At 34.8% G+C, this 21,343-nt stretch overlaps 1 protein-coding gene across 4 annotated transcripts in view; it reads right to left on the bottom strand.

The window, feature by feature from the left end:
- Positions 1–3,696: 3,696 nt before the first annotated feature.
- LOC106056172 (uncharacterized) overlaps positions 3,697–21,343 on the bottom strand; it is a 30,931-nt gene continuing 13,284 nt past the window's right edge. For all 4 annotated transcript variants that reach the window (XM_056005928.1, XM_056005926.1, XM_056005927.1 and 1 more), the window contains 8 exons: positions 20,438–20,539; positions 19,287–19,375; positions 18,518–18,672; positions 16,312–16,563; positions 14,533–14,903; positions 7,967–13,353; positions 7,058–7,180; positions 3,697–3,867 (listed from right to left, as the gene is read on the bottom strand). In XM_056005928.1, the coding sequence (XP_055861903.1) occupies positions 3,841–3,867; positions 7,058–7,180; positions 7,967–13,353; positions 14,533–14,903; positions 16,312–16,563; positions 18,518–18,672; positions 19,287–19,375; positions 20,438–20,539 (6,506 nt within the window). In that variant the 3' untranslated portion in view covers positions 3,697–3,840. The remainder of the gene's footprint in view (positions 3,868–7,057; positions 7,181–7,966; positions 13,354–14,532; positions 14,904–16,311; positions 16,564–18,517; positions 18,673–19,286; positions 19,376–20,437; positions 20,540–21,343) is intronic.

Here is a 21,343-nt window from a genome sequence, read left to right on the forward strand (position 1 = left end):
CTATTTTTCTTTCTTCAGAACTTTCAATTATAGTTCTGTAACAAAACGAAGTTACAAAAAGGTATATTTAACGAAATGAATTTTTATGAAATTTTTTTTTTCGGAAGCGACCCTCAAAGCCTTAATGTACATCAGTGGGGCATCTTTTCCTTTCAAGGAACGAATCGGTTATGTTAGCGATGTAGTTAGGGCCTATACATTCATAGGAGAATTTTTTAAAGTAAAAAAAAGAATATTCAAAAGGTTCATAAAAATAAAACATTTTGCCAGCATTAAAACAGTTAATCCATCGTTCTGTTGGCGTCTTATTCTGACCGAAACAGGCCGACTACAAGATGTCTCGCTGAATATATAGATACTATTATAATACGCCTACAAAGATATACTTACACTACTTTTGTTTCGATTGTAAGTCAGACTTTTGTATCGGCCCTTGCCCCACGTTACTTTGTTTCACTTACTTTGACCTGCCTTTTTTTTAATAGTAGGAATAATGAACTTTAAATTTAGTCTAAGGAGAATGCTTGTCTGCAGTGAAGAAAGCTCGAAAGGAAAACGTTTGGTGTCGGGGCTCCGTCCCTATCCCCGCTGGAGGAGCTTACAGCGCTCCCCAAAGACTTCTAGCTGTTAAGAGAAGGGCCACCAACATGACTGTTTGAGAAACATTGCTCTATACGCTACTTTTGTTAATCTCATATATATATATATATATATATATATATATATATATATATATATATATATATATATATATATAGATATATAGATATATAGATATATAGATATATAGATATATATATATATTGTTATAAACCTGGTGGTGGCACAGATGGAGGTAGTGGTATGTGTGTAGTCAGCCGACGCAAATCGCCCCAGGCCAGTGCTATTCGAGCGTCAACCGTGACTTGTTACGACGGTCAGCCGAGACGAGTGTCAACATGATGGTTCTGGAAGGATCGGCGTCGTCAACAGAGTTCAGGAGCGTCACGAGGGATGTAGTCATGTGACGAAGCTAGAAACGTCGAGCGATGTTCCGTCCGGTTCTAGAAGGCCATTAGGCACCCTGTATAAAGAGCGGAGGTGCCGCAGTCAAGACGGTTCAGAAAAGAGGTTCAGAGCCCGGTTCATTACAGTCCGGTCGACTACAGCACAGTTTAGTGTGGTTCAGCGGTGTGGTTCTGTACGGAGCATTATGACGGTTCAGTGCGGAGTACTATCAAGTACAGTTAAGACGAACGGCGTCTTGATCTTGGTCTGTGATCGAGTCCAACACAACGAGCCCAGTGTGTGAAGTCAGTCCTGAACTGTTGAACACAGTGCAAGCCCGGTACGAGACGGAGAGGCCAGTGCAAGAGTTGATACGGCGGAACGGTTGATACGGAGAGATATTTGTACAGCCTGTGTTTCGTGTTGCCAATTGTTCAGTATTGGCTGTAATTTATTGGACATTAAATTGTTACGTTACTTTGGAGCCCTGGGTTGTCTAGTTCTTTAAGTTGATGGTGTAAGGTGCAGTTTGCAGAGAGCCTGGATAGTGAGATTCGTAACAATATATATATATATATATATATATATATATATATATATATATATATATATATATATATATATATATAATATACATATATATATGTGTGGGGGGTGTGTGAGTGTGTGTGTTAGGGTTTACGCACAGTAAGGGTTGGGGTTTGGAAAACAAAATCTCCCCTCTCCACTGGCAGGTCTGCGGCAGTAGCGTCCTTAGCCAGGTAGCCTAATGAGAATCTTTCTATGCTCTAAGAATGTTCTTACCAACCCAGTGGCTGATATTGCAAATCGGAATATTGTAATTTTAGATCAGTCTCTTATTTTGTTCGGTTTTCTGTACGTTATCTGTTTGTTTTTAATTATTATAAATTATTATTATATAAATTATTTTAAAGACTCCCTGGTGCTGCCACGATCGAGATCGTTAAAAACAAAATTCAATTATTATTTTACTATTATTATTATTTTAATAGCTTTTTCTATGGTGCATCCTCCGAGCTACCATAGAATGCTCAGTTAAATAATGTGACCACGAGCGATTTGTCTAAACTGCCCACAGTTTTTGCGTCGCAGTCCAGAGTTAGGGCTTGCTATGAGGATTGTTCTTGGCGACTCGGCCCAATCGCCATTGTGATCTTGTTTGGGATTTCGTATTAAGTGTTATGAATAACTGTTAGGGGTTTAATTATCTTAATGTTATATTTGTGAATCATCAAGTGAACGCGACGCCAGCATTCCTTATATACAAAAGACAACGTTCTTAAAACGAGTGAGAGCTCCAGAGAATATAGGCCTAGATCTGTATGTAGAGGCAGGTGAGACAAACAATGAGGCCATCTGGGTAGATTGACAGTTAAGGGGGGATAAATCTATAGCCTGGAGTTAAATTAGAAGTGTGTGCGCCATTTAATGTGCACTGCTTCCAAAAAAAAAGACTTACAACTTTATTTTTACAGAACTCATATCAACTCACTAAGTCTGTCTGGTAAAAAGTGTACAAGTAATTTCTCCCACACATATTCTCGGATCATGCTGAAGCCTGGCACAATTATTCATTGACATGGGCAAGACAGGAATCAATAGAAAAAAAGTAACCAATTAGACAATTACTGATTGTTTTTTTTTTATTTTGTTTTTAATATCACAAAGGAAACAAATACTTCAGTATTCACAGATATGGCTAAATTTATTGAGTTTAGTCTTCTTAAATAATTGTTAACGCGATTTCTCCTTAACGTATTCTCCGATCAAGTTGATACAATTAAAAACAAAATACCCAATTAGTCAATTGTTTGTTGTGTTGTAATATATCGAGTGACAAACCTGGAGTATCTTTGATTAAGAGTTCTGCTAGATACTGGGATAGATTTGACCAGCGCGATAATTATAAATATTAAAAAAACACCATAATTTTCATTTGTTTTCTGGTAAACTTTAAAACATATGTGGGAGGTTTGGAGTCAGTTTGGACTATGGTGTAATGGACCTCATTCACCAATCGTAAACAAACAACATTTAACACCACGTGATAATATTGATAAAACAATGAAAATTACGTATCACATGACATCCTTTATGGATTGCGTAATTTGTATAGAAGAGATAGAGAACCACGTGGCAAAAAGATACCAGAAAGTTACTAGAAGCATACAAGAACGGTACAAGAAACTTAAAAGAAAGATACTAAAAAGATACAAAGTGAGTTGTAACTCTGGTAAAAAAAAAGTGTTGAGAGATACGCTGTTCCACTTATTCTTAGATACTTCGCTTTTCTTAGTAAAAACCTTTTTTTTTTAGCTAAGTTCAAAACCTCAAACCATCGAAAAAATCTTCCTAACTGGCAAAGCAGCGCAGCATATACCAAAGCTAGGTGACGTGTGACCGTCAAGAAAACATAGCACAGGAGGCTAATCATATGTGATATGCGTAACGCAAAGTCAAATTCCATCAGCCTCTTTCTGTTTTCACTGAAACGGGAATTTATTCCATTTTTAACGTTCACATGTACTGGTAATTAAAACAATTCAATACACTCAACACTGTACACACACACAAAGAAACAAGTCCTGTTCATTTATAAAATTGTTGTTTTTTTTTACAAGTGTGAATATATACAGTATAAATACTTCTAAAACTGATTATATACAATTATGTAATTTATTCTGAACATTGCTGTTTGATGAGTTTATTACAAGGGGGCAGACAAGCTCAATGCACTGAGGAACGGAGTTTGTGGCGAAGTATACAAATGCTGAAGATGATACTCTCTTGAATGCGAGGGGACATTGGCACACATTTCCTAGCACCAGGAGCTCAGGGCTGCTTGTGTGACGTTGAAACCTGTGGAGAGTGTCCAAATGATCACTGAGTTAACACAATGTGGTCAGAATTATGGGATAGTTTCAAAATGAATAATCGAACTGGATGCATAGAAAGGTGAGAATTGAAAATAACTATGTACAAAAATTAATATGTTAGGTCCAGTGATGCCCAAAATACGGCCCGCGGGCCAGATTGGTTCCATCAGACCCACCGAAATGTCGGCAAAAAGTGTAGTCAACCCCATCGAAAAAAAAAAGCTGACTTACGTATCTTTACCTACGTTAGGGCCCTTATTTTTTCTTTAATTGATTGGTACCATGACATTTAACATTAGTGTGTTTATGAAATGAGAATCTACCAGAAAAAGACAACGGATCTCAACTTTTTTTTGTGTGGATCATAATAATAAGCCAACATATTTGATCTATAAAAAAAGTGTGGCTGTTTCCAAAAAGAACAACATATAAACGTCATTATGAAACAAATATGACGGCATTCTTGGTTTGAGCCGCGAATAAAAAGATTGTTAGACTACGCCTAGAGATTGGAGAATTGATGGAAATATTTACCAAAAAGCGACAAGAAAATGAGTCGACGTCAAAGCTAGCTACAATGTTGTTCTTTTTTAAGTACAGAAATTAAGCCATTTTCTGACGCGTGAAAAAAAAATCACTTCAGATATCCAATTCCTTAATGTAAGTACTAGCTCCACAGTTTTCTAATCTAATAGTTTCAAATTCAGGTACATTTCATTTCGTTTTTTTTTTGTTGTGTGTGTACATTTTCGTTCATGTGGCCCGCGACACGAGTGTCAGAAATTAAAATGGCCCGCAGATCGAATTAGGTTGGGCATCACTGTGTTAGGACATGTCCCTATTATATAAACAAGCAAAATATTTAAAAATGACTACTAAAAATGCTTATAGAAGTGAAACAACTGTACATTTACAACCATATCAATCAATACAATAAAATTTATTTCCCTTAATCAATATTGAGAAAAATTAATTAATTACCAATAATTAATTGACTAATTAATTAATTAATTTGTCAATGGATTAATGTTTTGATAGGTACAATAAATAATTGTGTAAAGTTTTATCTTTATCTTGATCCGAGAATAGGTTTGGGAGAAATAAAGTGTACATCTAAGTATCCACAAATTTAGCCATATCTTCAAAGGATTCTGAGATTTGCTTACAGCTGACAAGATTGCCACAAGATTCAAAATTAAAATAGTATGTTCTACAATTAAACAAAAATTCAATGAAAACCTCTACAACCACAAGGGCTTTAGCCAACTGATCCTGTCTGCAGAGAGGCTGGTCTATGTCAAGTAAATGACTGACCATTTTCAATTTTCCTAAAAAGATGGCAAGGAAGGGTTCTCAAACAATAACATTATCTTCCTCATGACTCAAACTTAAGAAAAATGACTTCCTGTGATGGTCAAGTGTTCTGACACTTAGGAACATAGAAACCTCTAAGTACTCACAAAGAAACCTTTAAGTACTCACATAGGAACCTCTAAGTACTCACAAAGGAACCTTTAAGTACTCCAATGTGAACCTCTAAGTACTCACAAAGGAACCTTTAAGTACTCCAATGTGAACCTCTAAGTACTCACAAAGGAACCTTTAAGTACTCCAATGTGAACCTCTAAGTACTCACAAAGAAACCTTTAAGTACTCACATAGGAACCTCTAAGTACTCACAAAGGAACCTTTAAGTACTCCAATGTGAACCTCTAAGTACTCACAAAGGAACCTTTAAGTACTCACATATGAACCTCTATGTACTCACAAAGGAACCTTTAAGTACTCCAATGTGAACCTATAAGTACTCACAAAGGAACCTTTAAGTACTCACATATGAACCTCTAAGTACTCACAAAGGAACCTTTAAGTACTCCAATGTGAACCTCTAAGTACTCACAAAGGAACCTTTAAGTACTCACATAGGAACCTTTAAGTGAACAATAGCAGAACAATAGCAGAACATAATTAGAGCTTATGAGTCATTATAGCAAGCACTAATTAGATATACATGTAGTCAGGGTTGGCCTCAAAACAAAGGGAGAGAGAAAGATTATCAACAGGCTTTGAGATGTGACACAGGTCTTAGAATTCTGCACAGCATTAACCAGTTTCCTAAGAGTATGTCAATGCTTTCTGTTTCCTCTAATAAATTACAGACATCACTTCAAAAGAGAAGGTAATAACATCCTATGTGGTATCCATGGGTGAATCTGGTCATGCATGTTACTTTAGAGACTTAAACTCTGCTAAGTCTTTGTTTTTCCAGTTTTATTCAATAAGAAACCTCAAGAAAATGTAAACCTAAGGCTTGAGCTGTAGAATGTTAAAGCAACCTAAAGTTTCAAATCATGATGTGGATGTTTAGAATTGAACAGTCACTTTACTGTTTCTAGCAGACTGCCAATCAACATAAATCAAATGTAGAACAAAACAAAGAGCTGTCCAATGAGATGGCAACAGTTTCATACATTAAAGAGATGGCCAAGTTTACAAATGTTTAACTATGGCCACAGTTTAATCAAATAAAGAGATAGCCATAGTTAACTTAAGTAAAGAAACGGCCACAGTTTACTAAGTATAGCGATGGAAACTATATACTGTAGAAATCAGAAAGCTACTAAGCTAGTTAATTAAAGTAAGGAGATGGTCAATGTTTACTAAAGTAAGGAGATGGTCATTGTTTACTAAAGTAAAAAAAATTACCAATTTACTACAAAAAAAAAAAGAGCTGCAGTTTACAAAAGTAAATATAGGGCCACAGTTTACTAAAATGGCCAGTTCACTAAAATAAAGAGATGGCCACATTTACTAAAATAAAGAAATGGCCACTTTATACTTAGTTTTACTAAAGTATAGCATATTATTATAGTAAAGAGATGGCCAAAGTTTACTTGAGTAATGAGATGGTCAAAGTTTACTAAAATAAAGAGATGGCCACATTTTACTAAAATAAACAGATGGCTACAGCTTAGTGAAAAAAAAAAGCCAGTTTGCTAAAATAAATAGATGCCCAGTTTACTAAAGTAAAAAGATGGCCACAATTTACTAAGTCAACAAATGTCTAGTTTAGTACAAAAAAAAATAGCCACAATTTACTATTGAAAGTCAATACCTATAAACACACACTGTGAGACTGGTCAGTATTTAATGTTCAATCCTGATGAACTCACCTCTATTTGAACAGATTCAGGGATGGCAGGGGAATGTTCTAGCAAGTTAATCATTTCTTGGGACTGAATCAGTAACCTGTACAGCCTTGTCGCAGGTGATAACTGTGGCCTGACATTATCCTCCTGTTAAAAGAAAAACAATTTCCTCAGTTCTTACTATTTTACAAATCCAAGGACAACACTAAGCTAAAACTATAACAACCTTTTTTTCTGAATGTTTCTTTGAATTGAAGATATTTTTAATAACAAATAAAAATAATGATAATTAAAAAGACTGGAACCAAAAAACATGATTATTTCAATTTCATCAGCATGATAATTTAAAAAAAAAAATTGTTTGTCAGTTTTAGTCTGTAACACAGTTCATTTCAAAAATGGTATAAATGAACAAAAATGTGATTTTGAGGAAAATGAAGAACAGGATATTTTCAATTATAAACTAGACTTAATTACATTTATCTATATTTCTTCCACAATTAAGGCAAACCTAAAATTCACTATCTAAACCAAATAGTGGTTTTTAATTTACAATTATTCCTCCCAATAAAGATAACAAGCAGAAATGGTGACTCTGCAATAATCTAAGGAACGTTCACACCAAGTTAATAAAGATTGGTCAAAAAGTGTTGATTTCTGTTTTAAAAAAGTACATACATACACTTTACATTCTACTTTATATAATAAGATTAATACTGAATCAAAGAAAGTGCTTACAACTCAATACTATATTTAATATTAGTAATGACATCACCAGATATACATGAAAAGTTTGTTGCTCATATATCCAGTAAGAATTTGGATACACTGAATAAAAAGATAACGGAAGGTGTTGAAAAAAATTATGAGTTTTTGTTTTATAAATCAAGTAAAGCTAATATGTTCTTTCAGAAGATCTCCACTAGAACCTACCCAAAGTGTTTCAGAAATGTCTTGGATTTCTTGTCCATCAGGGCTTGGTATGCTTTCATTAAACAGATTTTCAGGTATTCCTAACACTTCCTCATCAAGCCAATCAGGGACTTTGGTACCTACTTCTTGTAACTGGTTACATGCAGAGCTACTGCTTTCATCAACAATGATGCTTCTGACTTCAGATAAAGAATTGGAAAAGTCCCCCTGCATATCACAGGGTTGTGGGGGTTGGCTATTAAACCCAGTAGCCTGAAGAACTTGAAGCAAACCCCCAGGCGGACATGATTGATCATAAGCTACAGATGATTCATTCTTCCTTTTGGCACATATCAAATGTTGGCTAGAGTATTCAGAATCCTTTTCAGACATCTGGTTTTCCACACAATCATTTTTATCAATCAAATTATCTAAACAAGAATACACGCTTTTCTGATTTTCATTCTGGATAGATTTCACTGTAAAACTTCCTTCCACTGCTGGTAACTGATCAGCTAATTTCTCATAAATTTCGGGCCATTTATGAAAGACTACATTCCCCCCATTTTTCGGAGCATTTTTAGACCAATCTTTGTCGCAATGAGTAGACCTATAGGGATTAAATAAAGTAAATTCATCCATTGGCAAAGTATCTAGATGATTTTCAAGGTCAACTGATAATTTTTGTTTCAGAAGATTTTCTTTGGAGTTTATCTTTTCATCTTTTTTTTTTACAGTTTCTGGGCAGGAGCTGTTCTCAACTCTGTCAACTAAACACATGACATTTTCTGTCCTGTTATTTATAATGCCACCTTCTTCATCAGAGTCAACAACAATAGTAGAAATGTCATTGAAGTAGTCGGCTAGATTTGGATGGTTAGATTCCAAAAGTTCCGAGCTGTTAACATTTTTAGTTAGTAAAATATAGTCAGCGTAATCAATGTCTGGCAACTCTTCAAAGTTTTGGAAATTATAGCTCATATCTCTAGCACATGATGTTTTATGCAAGAGTTCTGACCTAAGTTCCATTTCCCCATTGTGAGAAATCTCAACTTCATCTTGACCGAAATTTAGTGTTCTTTCCAGATCAGGACTAGCCTGGACACTTTTGAATAAGCTTGTATCCTCAAAGTTTAACTTTCTAACCACTGGATCCTTACTGACCATTTCTTCTGGACGATGCCATTCTGGTAAATGGCTGTCTCTGTTATTATTGTAGTTATTATTGGCCAACCCTAGATCCATGCCATCCTGATAGCCACCACTTAAACTGTGATGTCCTGAGTCTGGAGATTTATCCGACATCTCACCATCAGCACACATTGTCTTATTTGACCCCTGGGAATGTGCATGGATTACTCTTAATTCTGTTAAATAGTTATACAAGTTAGTAGCATAACCTTTGCTGAAGCACTCAGATCCCTTGACCCACTCATATCTATTTGATTTCTCTGAGAAATGGATTTGCGAGAGATGCTTGTAGAGAGAAGGCCCCCTGAATGTTATAAAAGGTTTTGATGGATGCAATTGGGCAATGTCAATGCCATCATCAGGTTTGGCCATGTTGGCACTATTGTTGGTTTTATCTTTTTGGATACAATTATGCAAGGAACAAGCGCTGCTTACAGTTTCAGTATAAAAATAATCTCTCATTTCTCTGTCTGGTGCTTCATTAACTGGGTTTAGTTTAGTTTGGTCATCCGTTGCCATGGGGATGTTTTCAGAGAAGACATTCTGTTTGGAGTGACTAAAGCTTTGCACTTTGTCAATGCTGGTATTTATACCAGGTTCATTTGGGACATCCAATACCAAATCTAGCTTGTCCACCTTCTGTCCCAATTCCTGAGCAATATCTGAGCCCTCATCTGATTGGCTGTCCTGCGACCTGTTGTTGTTGCAGTAAAGTTTCCTGTGCTGGGATAGATAAATGCCAACATCATGTGGCAAGCAGGTTGAGCTGACCTTGCTGCTATACATGTGTTGTGCCAGAAAAGGATCAACTCTTGTTCCTGAGTATTTAAAGGAGGACAACCCCAAGCCAGTTTCAAGATAGTCTTTGTCACCAGGACCACAGTCCAGACCATAAACTGATTTTTGATGTCCCCAGACGGGGTTTCTTTGCAACATCTTTTCAAAGCTGAACTTGTCTCCCTTGTGGAGGCTGGACTTACCACCAGTTCTGATTGCTCTTTCTCTGTAGTCTGTCTCGTTAGCTGGTAACATTAGCTTATCTTTGCAAGAGTAAATCCCATGGTGCTTAAAAGGTTCTGATTTTAGTTTGGGGTGCCGAGCATGGCAGCATTTGCAAGGTTTGGCTTGTTTTTTCTTGCATCTGCTGCAAGGCCTGCTTGCAGTTTTATATTCATCACTATCCTCTTGCACTGAAAATGTTTCAGATTGTGAGCTTTCATCTGATGAATCTTTATGTTCATCATCTGAGTACTGAACAGTGATCTTCATCTTTTTACTCTTCTTCAAGAAAAAACCAGAAAGTGGTGCTGAACTCTTACTTTTTTGTTTTTCTTTCAATGGGGCACAGTTCACAAGTGTGACAGGTGAAATTTCCAAGACTGGGCTGTCATCAGAGCCAGAGCAAATCTTTGAGCACTTGCCACTTCTAGGGGACTCTTTTAAATAGGTCACATTCTGTCCAGGGGATCCTGGTCGACGAAGCGACATGATGGAGTTTTTAGAGGATCCTTTTCTCCTTGCTGGTTCTTGCAACTCATATTTTAATGTATCCAAAAAGTTTTGAGCACTTGCTCCACGAGAGTACATGCTTGGAGAGACCTCTACACTTTTATTTGAATACACGCTAGTTGGCTGCATATTGGAGGGCTGTTCCTTTATATCACAGCTTACAGAACGTGACATTTTGCTGGGAACTACCTCAACACTTTTGTTTGAAACACTAAATAAATGCTGAGAGGGCTCTTCAACAAAATGTTTATTAGATGATGATGAAAAGACTTTTGAAGTTGGTATATTGCCTATAGGTTCTGTCTCTTCAAAATCATTATCCTTTGAAAATGTACAAGAAGAACCTTGAATACTTTTGTCAGAGAATGGAAACATTTTAGATGACCGTACACTTTCCTTTGGTACTGTAAAGCTCAAAGAAACATTTTTGGATGATTTTGGAGTAGCCGGAAGACTTTTGTTAGACAATGTATACACTTTTGATCTATTCTCCATAGGTTCTATCTCATCCATAATAATATCCTTTAAAAATTTTCCTGAAGTATCTTGAACACTTTTGTTGGAGAAAGTATATATTTTTGATGGTGGTAAACTTCCAATGGGCCCTGTCTCATCTAAATCAACATCTTGTGAATATCTGGCTGGAATACTGCTTTTGGAGTAAGAAAAAACTTTTGTTTTTCCACCATCTGGAGACACATCAATACTAATGGTATCTTCATCTATAGAGAAAAGGTGCTTGGAGATTGGGGTTGAAGTATTTTTTGCCAGTACTTCATCACTAGACTTTTTAATTGTTTTCTTAGGTATGTATTCCTGATCGCTGTTTTTAGAAAACTTTCGGTTGACTGTAGGAGAAACCATAACAAAAGGAGATGTATTGCTGTCTCTCAATGTGGGCTTGTTACCCATAAAGCTTGATCTTTGCTCGACAAATGAAATTCTTCGTTCATTAATTACTCTATCCTCAGATTTCCTTCTCTGCTTCTGATCAGAAAATGTGATCATTTCTTCTTCAAGATCTTCCTCATTCCTAATCTGCCTCTGGTCATTGGATATTGTCAGCATGCCATTATCAATGTTAACTTGGCGATCAGTTTCTCCCTGGATATTAAAATTCTCATTGTAAAGCAATTGTTCTTCAAAATAATTTGAGGGAATGTTCTTTTTGCCTATGTGGCAATCAGAGCCTTTCTTCTCACTGTAAGGGGCACTCTCTAGAAAGGTGTTACTGACTTTTTTGCTGCTCACTTCATTGGTTCTGCGTTCACTGAAAGAAGATTTGGGAGGAGGAGATAAATATGAAACTCTATTGCTAATGGAAGGTGTTAATTGATCAGAAGGTTTCTGTTCCTTCATAGTACTTAATTTCTGTTCGTTCATTACACCTGATGCTTGCTGAGATCCTATAAGCTGCTCCGAAACATTTTGCTCTCTAGAAGGTTGGTTTATTTTGAAATCAGATGTTTGACCAGAAGTTTTATGCTCTCTAGTAGACTGCCTGTTAACTTCTACATTACTTTCATTGTTGTCTGAGCTATCATATGCCTCTGAATATTTTTTCTCAGAGTACTTCCTTTGCTCAATATTATGTGAATTTTGATAACTTTTGATTGGTGAAATTGAAGGTTCATTCTCACTATCGGAAGAAATCAGTTTTCTAGAAGAAATTTTGCCATGTGTTGCCTCCTTTTCATCTTCTTTTTTGGAAGTTACTGACTCCTCAGATGGAGGATAAATAAAATCAATTATTGAACGCCTCAGCCCATGAAAAGATGGCTGGTAGGTTTCAAGAAAAGATTTTTTAGATGTTGTTGGCTGAGAGTCTGATGGGTGTATTTCAGTAGCTGAAGCTGGATCAGGAGATGGGGTTGGCTTGCTCTCTGGTGATGCTTCATTGGTTTCTTTTTTTTTGTTATTTGGTTGACTTTCCTCATAGAAATTTCTTTTTTTAAATTCTGATTCATCCATAGAAGGTGAATTTGGATTACCATTAGTTGACTGATTCTTTTCTTCCTTCGGCTTTGATTTGATAGTTTTGCATTGATTTTTTGAAGATTTTTTGTCTGGTTTCTGGATTTTCTGACTGGGTGGCTTTGAGTCTTTCAGTGGTGGCTTTGTTTCTTCCGTACATTTCTTAAAGTGCTGATGATCAGGCTTCTGACATTTTTTGGTCACTGGACTGCTTTCAGAAGGTTTGCTTTCATCCAATAAAGGTTTTTGTGATTTCCAACTGCAACAGGACTTTTTGTCAGATCTACGATAGTGAGGTTTAATCTCTTTGCTTTTCCATTTGCAGCAGTTGTAGCGTGGAGAACACTTTTTATGCTCACAAGAAGGTTTTTGGGCACTGGTCTCATCCACAACCTGTGGAGAATTATGGGAGCACTCATTTTCAATTGCTGTGGGGGATATGATGCAATCTCCTTGGGCATTTGGGCGAAGTAGAGATCCTTTTTCTTTTTGAGTGCAAAGCTCTAAAGATTTCTTTGATGTACTGAGTGCAGTAGCTACTGTATCCTCCTCATCATCAGCACTGAATGAAATTCTTTTCTCCACTCTTTCCTTCTTCAAAAAGCTACTTCTTTGTGGGTTGAGCATTGCAGATGGAAACTGCTTTGATGAAGCATGTTTAGCCCCTTGGGATGTCTTGTTCTTTTCTGATTGGGGACTGATATCAAAGGCTTCAACACAAATTTTAGTGATATCTGCAAAAAATATAATATAAGATATTTGTATTAGAAATCTGGTTTTATAAAATATAAGCAGTTTTATTATTTAAATGAAAAAAACAAGTAATATTGATTGATCAGGAACATTTAAGTTGAAGGTATGACTGCACTTTATTCTACTGTATTAGTATGATATGCAAGCAAATAAAATCTTTAGTATTGTCAATGTCTACTAGTTTCTACAATCTGTACATGATAAAATATGGCTTTTTTAAAACTGAGCTCCCAGTGAAGAAGATCTTCTTCAAACTAGCTAAGTCTAAAATGTTTTGAAGGAATAAATGTCAAAGGCAGAACTAAAGTATAAAACAGCAGTGCTTAATATTATCTATAAGTGATTTATAATCTCTGAACAAATATTAAACATATATCAACCCTAGGAATTTTAAATCCAGAAGATACAAATTCTATTGTTACTTAGGCCTACAATCAACAAGGTTATTGGGTGGTCAACTAATAGCAACTTTCCATTGTTGTTTTTTTCCAGCAATGGAGGGTGTTCTCAGGGATATCCTGAATGCTTGAATAAAGAAATCCTGATTTATATTAAAACTCAAAATATTTTTCATAAGCTCAACAGCTCAACTTAACCTAATAAGTGAAAAAAAAAACAATAAAGCTTATATTAAGCTGTATCAATTAGTTTGGATCAGTCATGCCATTAAATTTGTAATAGATCTAGACTAACAATAAAAAAGCATTTATACAAATTTAAAAAAAAAGAGGGCGAACAACCTGGATTCAAACTAATGGCTCAAGCCTTCCCAAGCCACACGGTAACCACTCTGCTAATGGAGAGCTTATGAACACTGACAATTGTATAATTATCTATTGTTTCTATAGTCTTGTCCTATTTTTCATGTTGTAATCACTCAGACGATGATGTATAAGGGGACTAATTCAGCTTATACGACCACTTGTCAAGTACAAATTCTTTCCCTTGTTTTAGATACCAAACAAAATAATGTATTACCAATAGATAATTAGCTAATTGTTCAATTTTTTGTATTGATTCTTGGGTTGTCAGGAAAAACAAATAATTGTGCTACATTTCAGCTTGATCTGTAGGAGAACCCTAACCCTAACTTTTGACCAGTCAGACAGAGAGACAGAATGAGTTGATATAAGCTTTGTAAAAATAACATGAATTCCTACCTCTCTTTAACTCGTGGCACATGCCGTCACTGTCAGCTGGAGATAATCCATCGTCATCATATTGTAATGTAGAGAGACGACTTCCTGGGGAAGAGCAGCAGCTCTCTTCCATCTTGGCCTCTGTCATGCTTCTGGATCTTCTTTTTGGCCTTGACCTTGAGCTGGAATGGTGCTTATCTCTGTACTTAATGGGGTAGCGGGTCAAGATGGGGGATGTGGTTCTTGACCTTGTCAACCTCTTCTGGCTGCATGGCCTTGGGTCTGAACAGCTGCGCATATTTTTGTTGACAGAGTGCCTAGATGAGTTCTGAATACTACTTGAGCCCCAAGTTGAGGTATTGCTTATTCCTAAGCTTGTGCTTGGCCTTGACCTGAAAACAAGAGGTCAGAACTTTAATGACGTCCACCAAAAAAATATTTCATACTTTTGAAGCCTGATATAAGACCAGGCACAAAAAGTTGCACCACCATAATATCATTAGAAAAAAAACTCAATTTGAAAACTTTTTCCTCATTCTCGTCTCCCACTATTTTATTCTTTAAAAACAAACACCCCCCCTGGCAGACGTCATTGATGTGTGACCTCAATTACATGTACTCAGAAAAAAAACTCTTTGACTAATGGAGTTAAAAAATTTCTCAAATGAAGATAATGATCTCTGCCATATTTAATAAAATTCTTTTCAAAGTACAATTTATTTTCTTGGTGAATAAAAAAGTTGACTAAGGGTTAGAACAACAAAACAAATTATATTACTACGTCCATTTGAATTGATGTGATAATTAATATGAAAATTATATAACACTGAAAAACAAATAAGGAAACCAATGGACATACTTTAAAATTTGCAAAAAAATAAGTTCTAACAGTTTGTACTTGTAAATCCTTTAAACTTATTGAATTATTCACCACCACTTAAAAATGTAAGAATATAAATACATTTTCATCTATTGCGTGCTTAATTTTTGTTTACATTATCACATTAAAAACACTGACAGCATGAAAGTAGATCCAATGTGTACAATTGTTCATATTTGTTTCAATTTTGCTAAGATTCTAGCACCCAGACATACATGACAGTTAAAAAAAAATAATACGACTTGTTTTCTGCTAGAGTTATAGGTGCTTGCCACTTAGTAAACAGAAAATGTTTAGCATTTAAAAGATGAAAAATGGCTACAAATAATTACAGTTCAAAAATTTTCTTTTTGCCTTTATTCTGTTAAAATAAAAGGTATTTTAAATAAGATTCTATATTTTACAATCATAACAACATTGTGTTTTAAAATGTTAGATGTTATGAACTTAGAGGATGGAATGGGTTGCCTGAGCTAGCCAGGAAAACCAGTGACTTGGCTGAATTTAAGTCATTGGTTAATATGCATGACTAAATGCATGACGCGTAGGACGTAATCATCTTCTTTTTTGAAGTAACGTCTTTACTATATAAGATAAGAAGACTTTTTGAAACTTTTGTAAATCCACACAAGGTTTTGACTTTATGTGCACTATGCACTGCCCTATGTTAGCACAATAATAGTTTAACATAAACTCAGTCCAACATTTTAGCAACGCAATGGTAGTTTTGAACATTGAATGTTGTCATGGCCAGAAATAATTATGTTATTTTAATATTTTAAATACTTTATCTAAATTAATTCAAAGAACAGAAATAAAAACTCAACTATAAAACGGAAGTAAGACTGTTATGCCAAAACACATTCTAATATGAGTTAACATCAAAACAAAACTACACAAATAAAATTTTGAAAACCCACCTAGAGGCTGAACTGTCTCTGTCCTCTGACAACTGTGTGGTGCTACTGGTGGTAGTGGCCACATTGTAACATCGGGTGGTGTGGCGTGTGGAACGTGTAAAGGTCTCTGTCTGATAGGATGGGCTCTCTGCATTTTCATTATCACCATCCTCTTCATGACTTCGATCTGCTTTGTTCTTCTTATTTTTTATTAGGTAAGTCGCACTATCTTCACTATCATGGGCGCTAGAGTGGATCCGATCTTTATGGGAGCTGTGAGAGATAAGCCAATTACAAACGATATATTAGTTCAAACAGCTTATTGAATCTTTGTATGGTAATACAATTACAAATTTTATAGATCTTTACTTTCTAAAAGGGTTAAAGACAACATTCAAAGAAAAATATGAATCTTATACATTTTTACTAAATACCACTCATTGATTCACTCATTGATTCATTCATTCATATATGTATGTATCAAGAGATCTTATCTGCAGCCATACCCAAAAATTCATACACAGGTTCCTTTTACTTTATAGGTACTTGTTAAGAAACAGTTTTGACAGTTTCGCATACTGAACACCCCAATTAGCAAAATAACACAAGTTCTCTATTACACCTTTGTATTTTATTTTTGGTATTTCTCCAAAAAGCTGCATTCTACATACAAAACATAGATCTGAATAAAAATATTTGATAACACAAAATTAACTTCCAAATTTTATTTTCATGTATATTTTCTTTTTATCCCTAAATTAGGAAATAGTGAATGTGCATACTAAGTCTATAAAAACAAAATGAAATAATTGATAGTAATTGATTTTTTTTTCTCAAAAACATATGTGTGTGTGTGTGAATGCGTGCGTGCGCATGCGTGTGTGTGTAGAAAATAAAAACAATATAAAATGTATGTTCTGTAGAATTAGATAATAATATTAGATTTAGAACTTCATGAATACTAAATCTAGAAGTAAAATTCCACAGCAGGGTGTAAAAGGGGGGAGGGGGAGATGGGCCTCAGAAAAAAATAGAGAGAAAGAATGAGATAGAGAAAGAGATAGTGATAGAGAAAGAGATAGTGATAGAGAAGAAGAGAGAAAGAAGAGATTTAGATCTACATGAATATAACATATGAACTGCTCCACAGGAGTAGAAAGCATTACATGAACATTCAAGGGTCAAAACTATGAGAGAGAACATGACGATATGCAGGGTGGAAACAAAAATGTCAGGAGAGGGTTCCAGACAAAAAGCAATAAATATAAATCGCTATTGAATTGAGAAGCCCATATGTAGGATCAACTTTTTGTTGTGGGAGGAAGGGGAAAACTGATACTAGAACTAACAGCAAAAGTAGGCGTATGTGTGTGTGTGTGTGGGGGGGGGGGGTTTAAAGAAGTTACAACCAAGTCATTCCAATTCAAGAGAATGGTGTCAAAAATAAGTGAGAGGAGGGAACAGAAAAAGAGAAGTCCAGAGAGAGAAAGGGAGACAAAGAGAGAAAAACAAAGAGAGAGGGTAGTAACAGATGCTAGAAATCACTAAAAAAAATGTTTGTAGAATCATTAAAATGAGGGGCTGTTTTATTAAAAGGGCAAAAAGGAGTACATTTGTGTACATAATTTTGAATGAAAATATCATAAATGATCAATTAGTTAACCAACAAGACTAACTTAGAACTTATTCAATTTCTATTTGTAGGTAACAAGTAGGTTTGGACTAGTCCTAAAGAAGTAAGACAAGATGGCCACACTTTGTCATCAGTGCATATATAACAATGAGATGCCCTTGTACCTTAGCGAACTAATTACTCCATATGTCCCCCACAGAGCCCTGCACTCAATAAACTCAACACTTTTAGTGGTGCCACATTTCTCCCTCAAAAGCTACGGTCTGCAGGCTTTTTCAGTGCATGGACCAAAGGTTTGGAACTCACTCCCCATTGATCTCAGACAGACAACCTGCTACACCACTTTTAAGAAGAACATTAAGACCTATCTGTTAAAAACTTTTTTAGATTAATTGTCATTTTAGCTGTCGTGTTTGTTATGTTATTACAGCTCCTTGAGCCTACATTTTGTTTGTTAACAGCGCTTTATAAATAAAATTATTATTATTATTAAGTATACAAAAATGAATTTATTTAATTGTTCATGTTTTAGATTTTAAACAATCAATTTTGAATAATAAAATAAGCCATCCACTGAAGCTATTACTTTCCTACCTCATATTTTTATCCCCTCTGTCCTTCTTGTTGACTTTATCAATGTCCTCAGGCTTCTTCTTGTGCTCACTTTCTTTTTTCCCCAGTTCCGTATCATTTTTCTCCTTCACACTCAAGTGATACAGAGTAAGGTCTCGATTCTGACGATCGTAAAGCTAGAAATCAAAAAAAAAAAAAAAAGTAAGTAAAAGTTCACCTTTCAGACCTTGCCATTTATAGGGCTGATGATTCAATGATCAACAGATAGATATGGCCTAAAAATGTTGATTATCAAGCTAATTTATTAGTAAGGATTTATAGAAAATATCCATGGTTTACAAGATTGTCAAGCCAGTATTACTATTTTGTTTTGGTCTTGGAGTGCCCTAACCCTTTCATTTTTTATTTCATAAAAAATGTTAAGCTTATAGAAAGGTCAACTTTTTACAGAACTTATATTAACTCCATCGGCCTGTCTCTCTGCCTGTGTGGATCCTTCTACACTTATAGTCTCCCACTTCCCATTCTCATATTTAGATATGGCAACCATGGAACAGTGCTCTCCTTCACTCAATTAAGCTTGTCTTTTAAAAAAATACAATTTCTTAAGCTTTTTAAAGTTTCTTTTTATATTTTGCTTGTTTCAAACTTTTAAAAACTCTAAATATTAAAGACTGAGTTTTTTATTATTAATATCAACAAACACAATAATTATTTTAAAAAAAAAACTCTATTATTATCAATATTTAACAAAACACACACACAAAACACACATAAAAACATTGAATACCTCTCGTATATTTTGCAGCTCTTGCATGGTTCGCTTGTGTTGCTTCCTCAGAGAGTACATCACTTCTTCTTTACATTTTTCTCTTTCACCTTAAAATACAAGCTGAACATTTCAAAATTGGTCTTGGATCTAACATTTATAAGAATTGTTCACCTAAATATTTTTCCACATATAAAATAGAAAAAGCCTTTGTTTGGTGGAGGGAGACATCTTTATTATTAGCTTATTTAAACTTAAGTAAAAGCTCTTAAAATACCATAAATAATAAAGAAATCTTAATGAAACTATTAACACAGATACTAAGCCAAATTTTGAATGAAATTTTTTAAAGATCTTCCTATCATTACATTCCTTTATAACAGAATGCATAAATTAGAGGTATTCAATAAACTATACTTTTTATAAAACAGATACTTATCATGTTTTTAAAATGGTGCATTTACCACTAGCTTAGTTTTTCTAGTTTAAAATCAATGATCAAAATAGGTTTAAGGTGAGTAGGACACACCTTTTAGGGTTGTGTTAATTTCTTCCAAACTAATCACTCTTACATTGAGGATATTTGTTTTTTGTTTGAAATGCAGAATTGAAAAAAATTTCATATAAAATTAACAACTAATTTCAAATTAAAATAGATCTTCAACATGTTTATCACATATTATTATCATTATTATTATTATCAGTCTTGTTGCCTGGTCATGCGGTATGCGTGCTGGACTGAGGTTCGGACTTCTCGATGGTCCCCTGTACATACTCTGCCTGCTGCCATCCACTGTCATCCTGCAGGAGGTTTGGACTAGGAAGTAAATTATCTTGTTTTACACAGTTTCAGATGTTTCTTTGGAGTTAAAGATAATTACATCCTACACCAAACCTTCTTCATGGCACTGAGAGATGGGGGGCAGGTGCGTTCAGAGCTGGAACCACCCTAACCATCAAACAAAAGTCCAGAATGCATATCACAATTTCAGGATAATATTTAATTAGCTTTTTGAAAAGTTAATGAAAAAAAAAAAAAAAAACTCTAGCAAAAAGTTTTTAGTTGTTGTAACATCTGCTACTTATTGCTATAAGAATGGCTCTATTTCAATTTATTCTGTTTTTGTTATCATTGACCTTAAGAAATGATATGAAAAGAAAGTAAGACACACAGCTAGTAAACAATGCTTTCTGGAGGGCTACAGCTTGCTGAAGTGATTCCTGCAGTTGGAGAGTCATCTTCTGGTTGTTTTCTTCTTTCTCACTATTTAGAACTGAGGGGAGAACAAAAGCAACAATTTTTTTTTCTTTTTCTTTGAGCACTCAAAATATTGCAAAAAAAAGAGAAAAAAAAAAATAGCTGTAACAGATGTAGCATAAACTAAGTATTATGCTTCTCAATATTTTTATTTTTAAACTTGCTATTTAAGCACTTTAATTTTGGCTACAAAAACTTAGCTGTGAGATTCAATGATAAAGCAGAAAGAGGTTCATTACATGAGAAGAAACATTGAGCCCAAAAATCCCCAGACAAAATTCATAATAAGGTTATATAATATAATATCTAAAAGCATTACCAGAAAAATTAACAAACATTACCATTGATTAAAAATAATAGTCAATGTGTTATCCGAAAAGACTTTAAAGAAATCACTAGAATTTATCTGTAAAAAAATACCCAGAATGTATCCTGAAAAATAAATGGTGTGAATTAAGAAGAAAAAATTAAGAAGACTGTTAATTGGATGTCTTCATGTTTATAGCTTCCACCAACACATCCAGCTACTGAAACAATAATTATATTAAAGAAAATCCTAGAGGAGTGGATGAAACACTTGAGAATATATATATATCTCTAACAGCCAATATAGGTAAGTAATGAAGATAGTCTTTGTGACGGCCACAAACATTGTTTTAAATTGTAGCCCTAGGAAACTAAACCTAGAAAATTTCCTTTAGTGCTATCAGATACCAAACATTTGAAAGAGAAATGTTTTAGAAGCTCAGTCATTGTACTAGCCTGCATCCAACATAACAAGGCAAGCCCTAACCTGGAACCCCCCAAGGAAAGAGGAAGA

Source organism: Biomphalaria glabrata, chromosome 12 (genome assembly GCF_947242115.1).
Source record: "Biomphalaria glabrata chromosome 12, xgBioGlab47.1, whole genome shotgun sequence".
Classification (NCBI taxonomy): domain Eukaryota; kingdom Metazoa; phylum Mollusca; class Gastropoda; family Planorbidae; genus Biomphalaria; species Biomphalaria glabrata.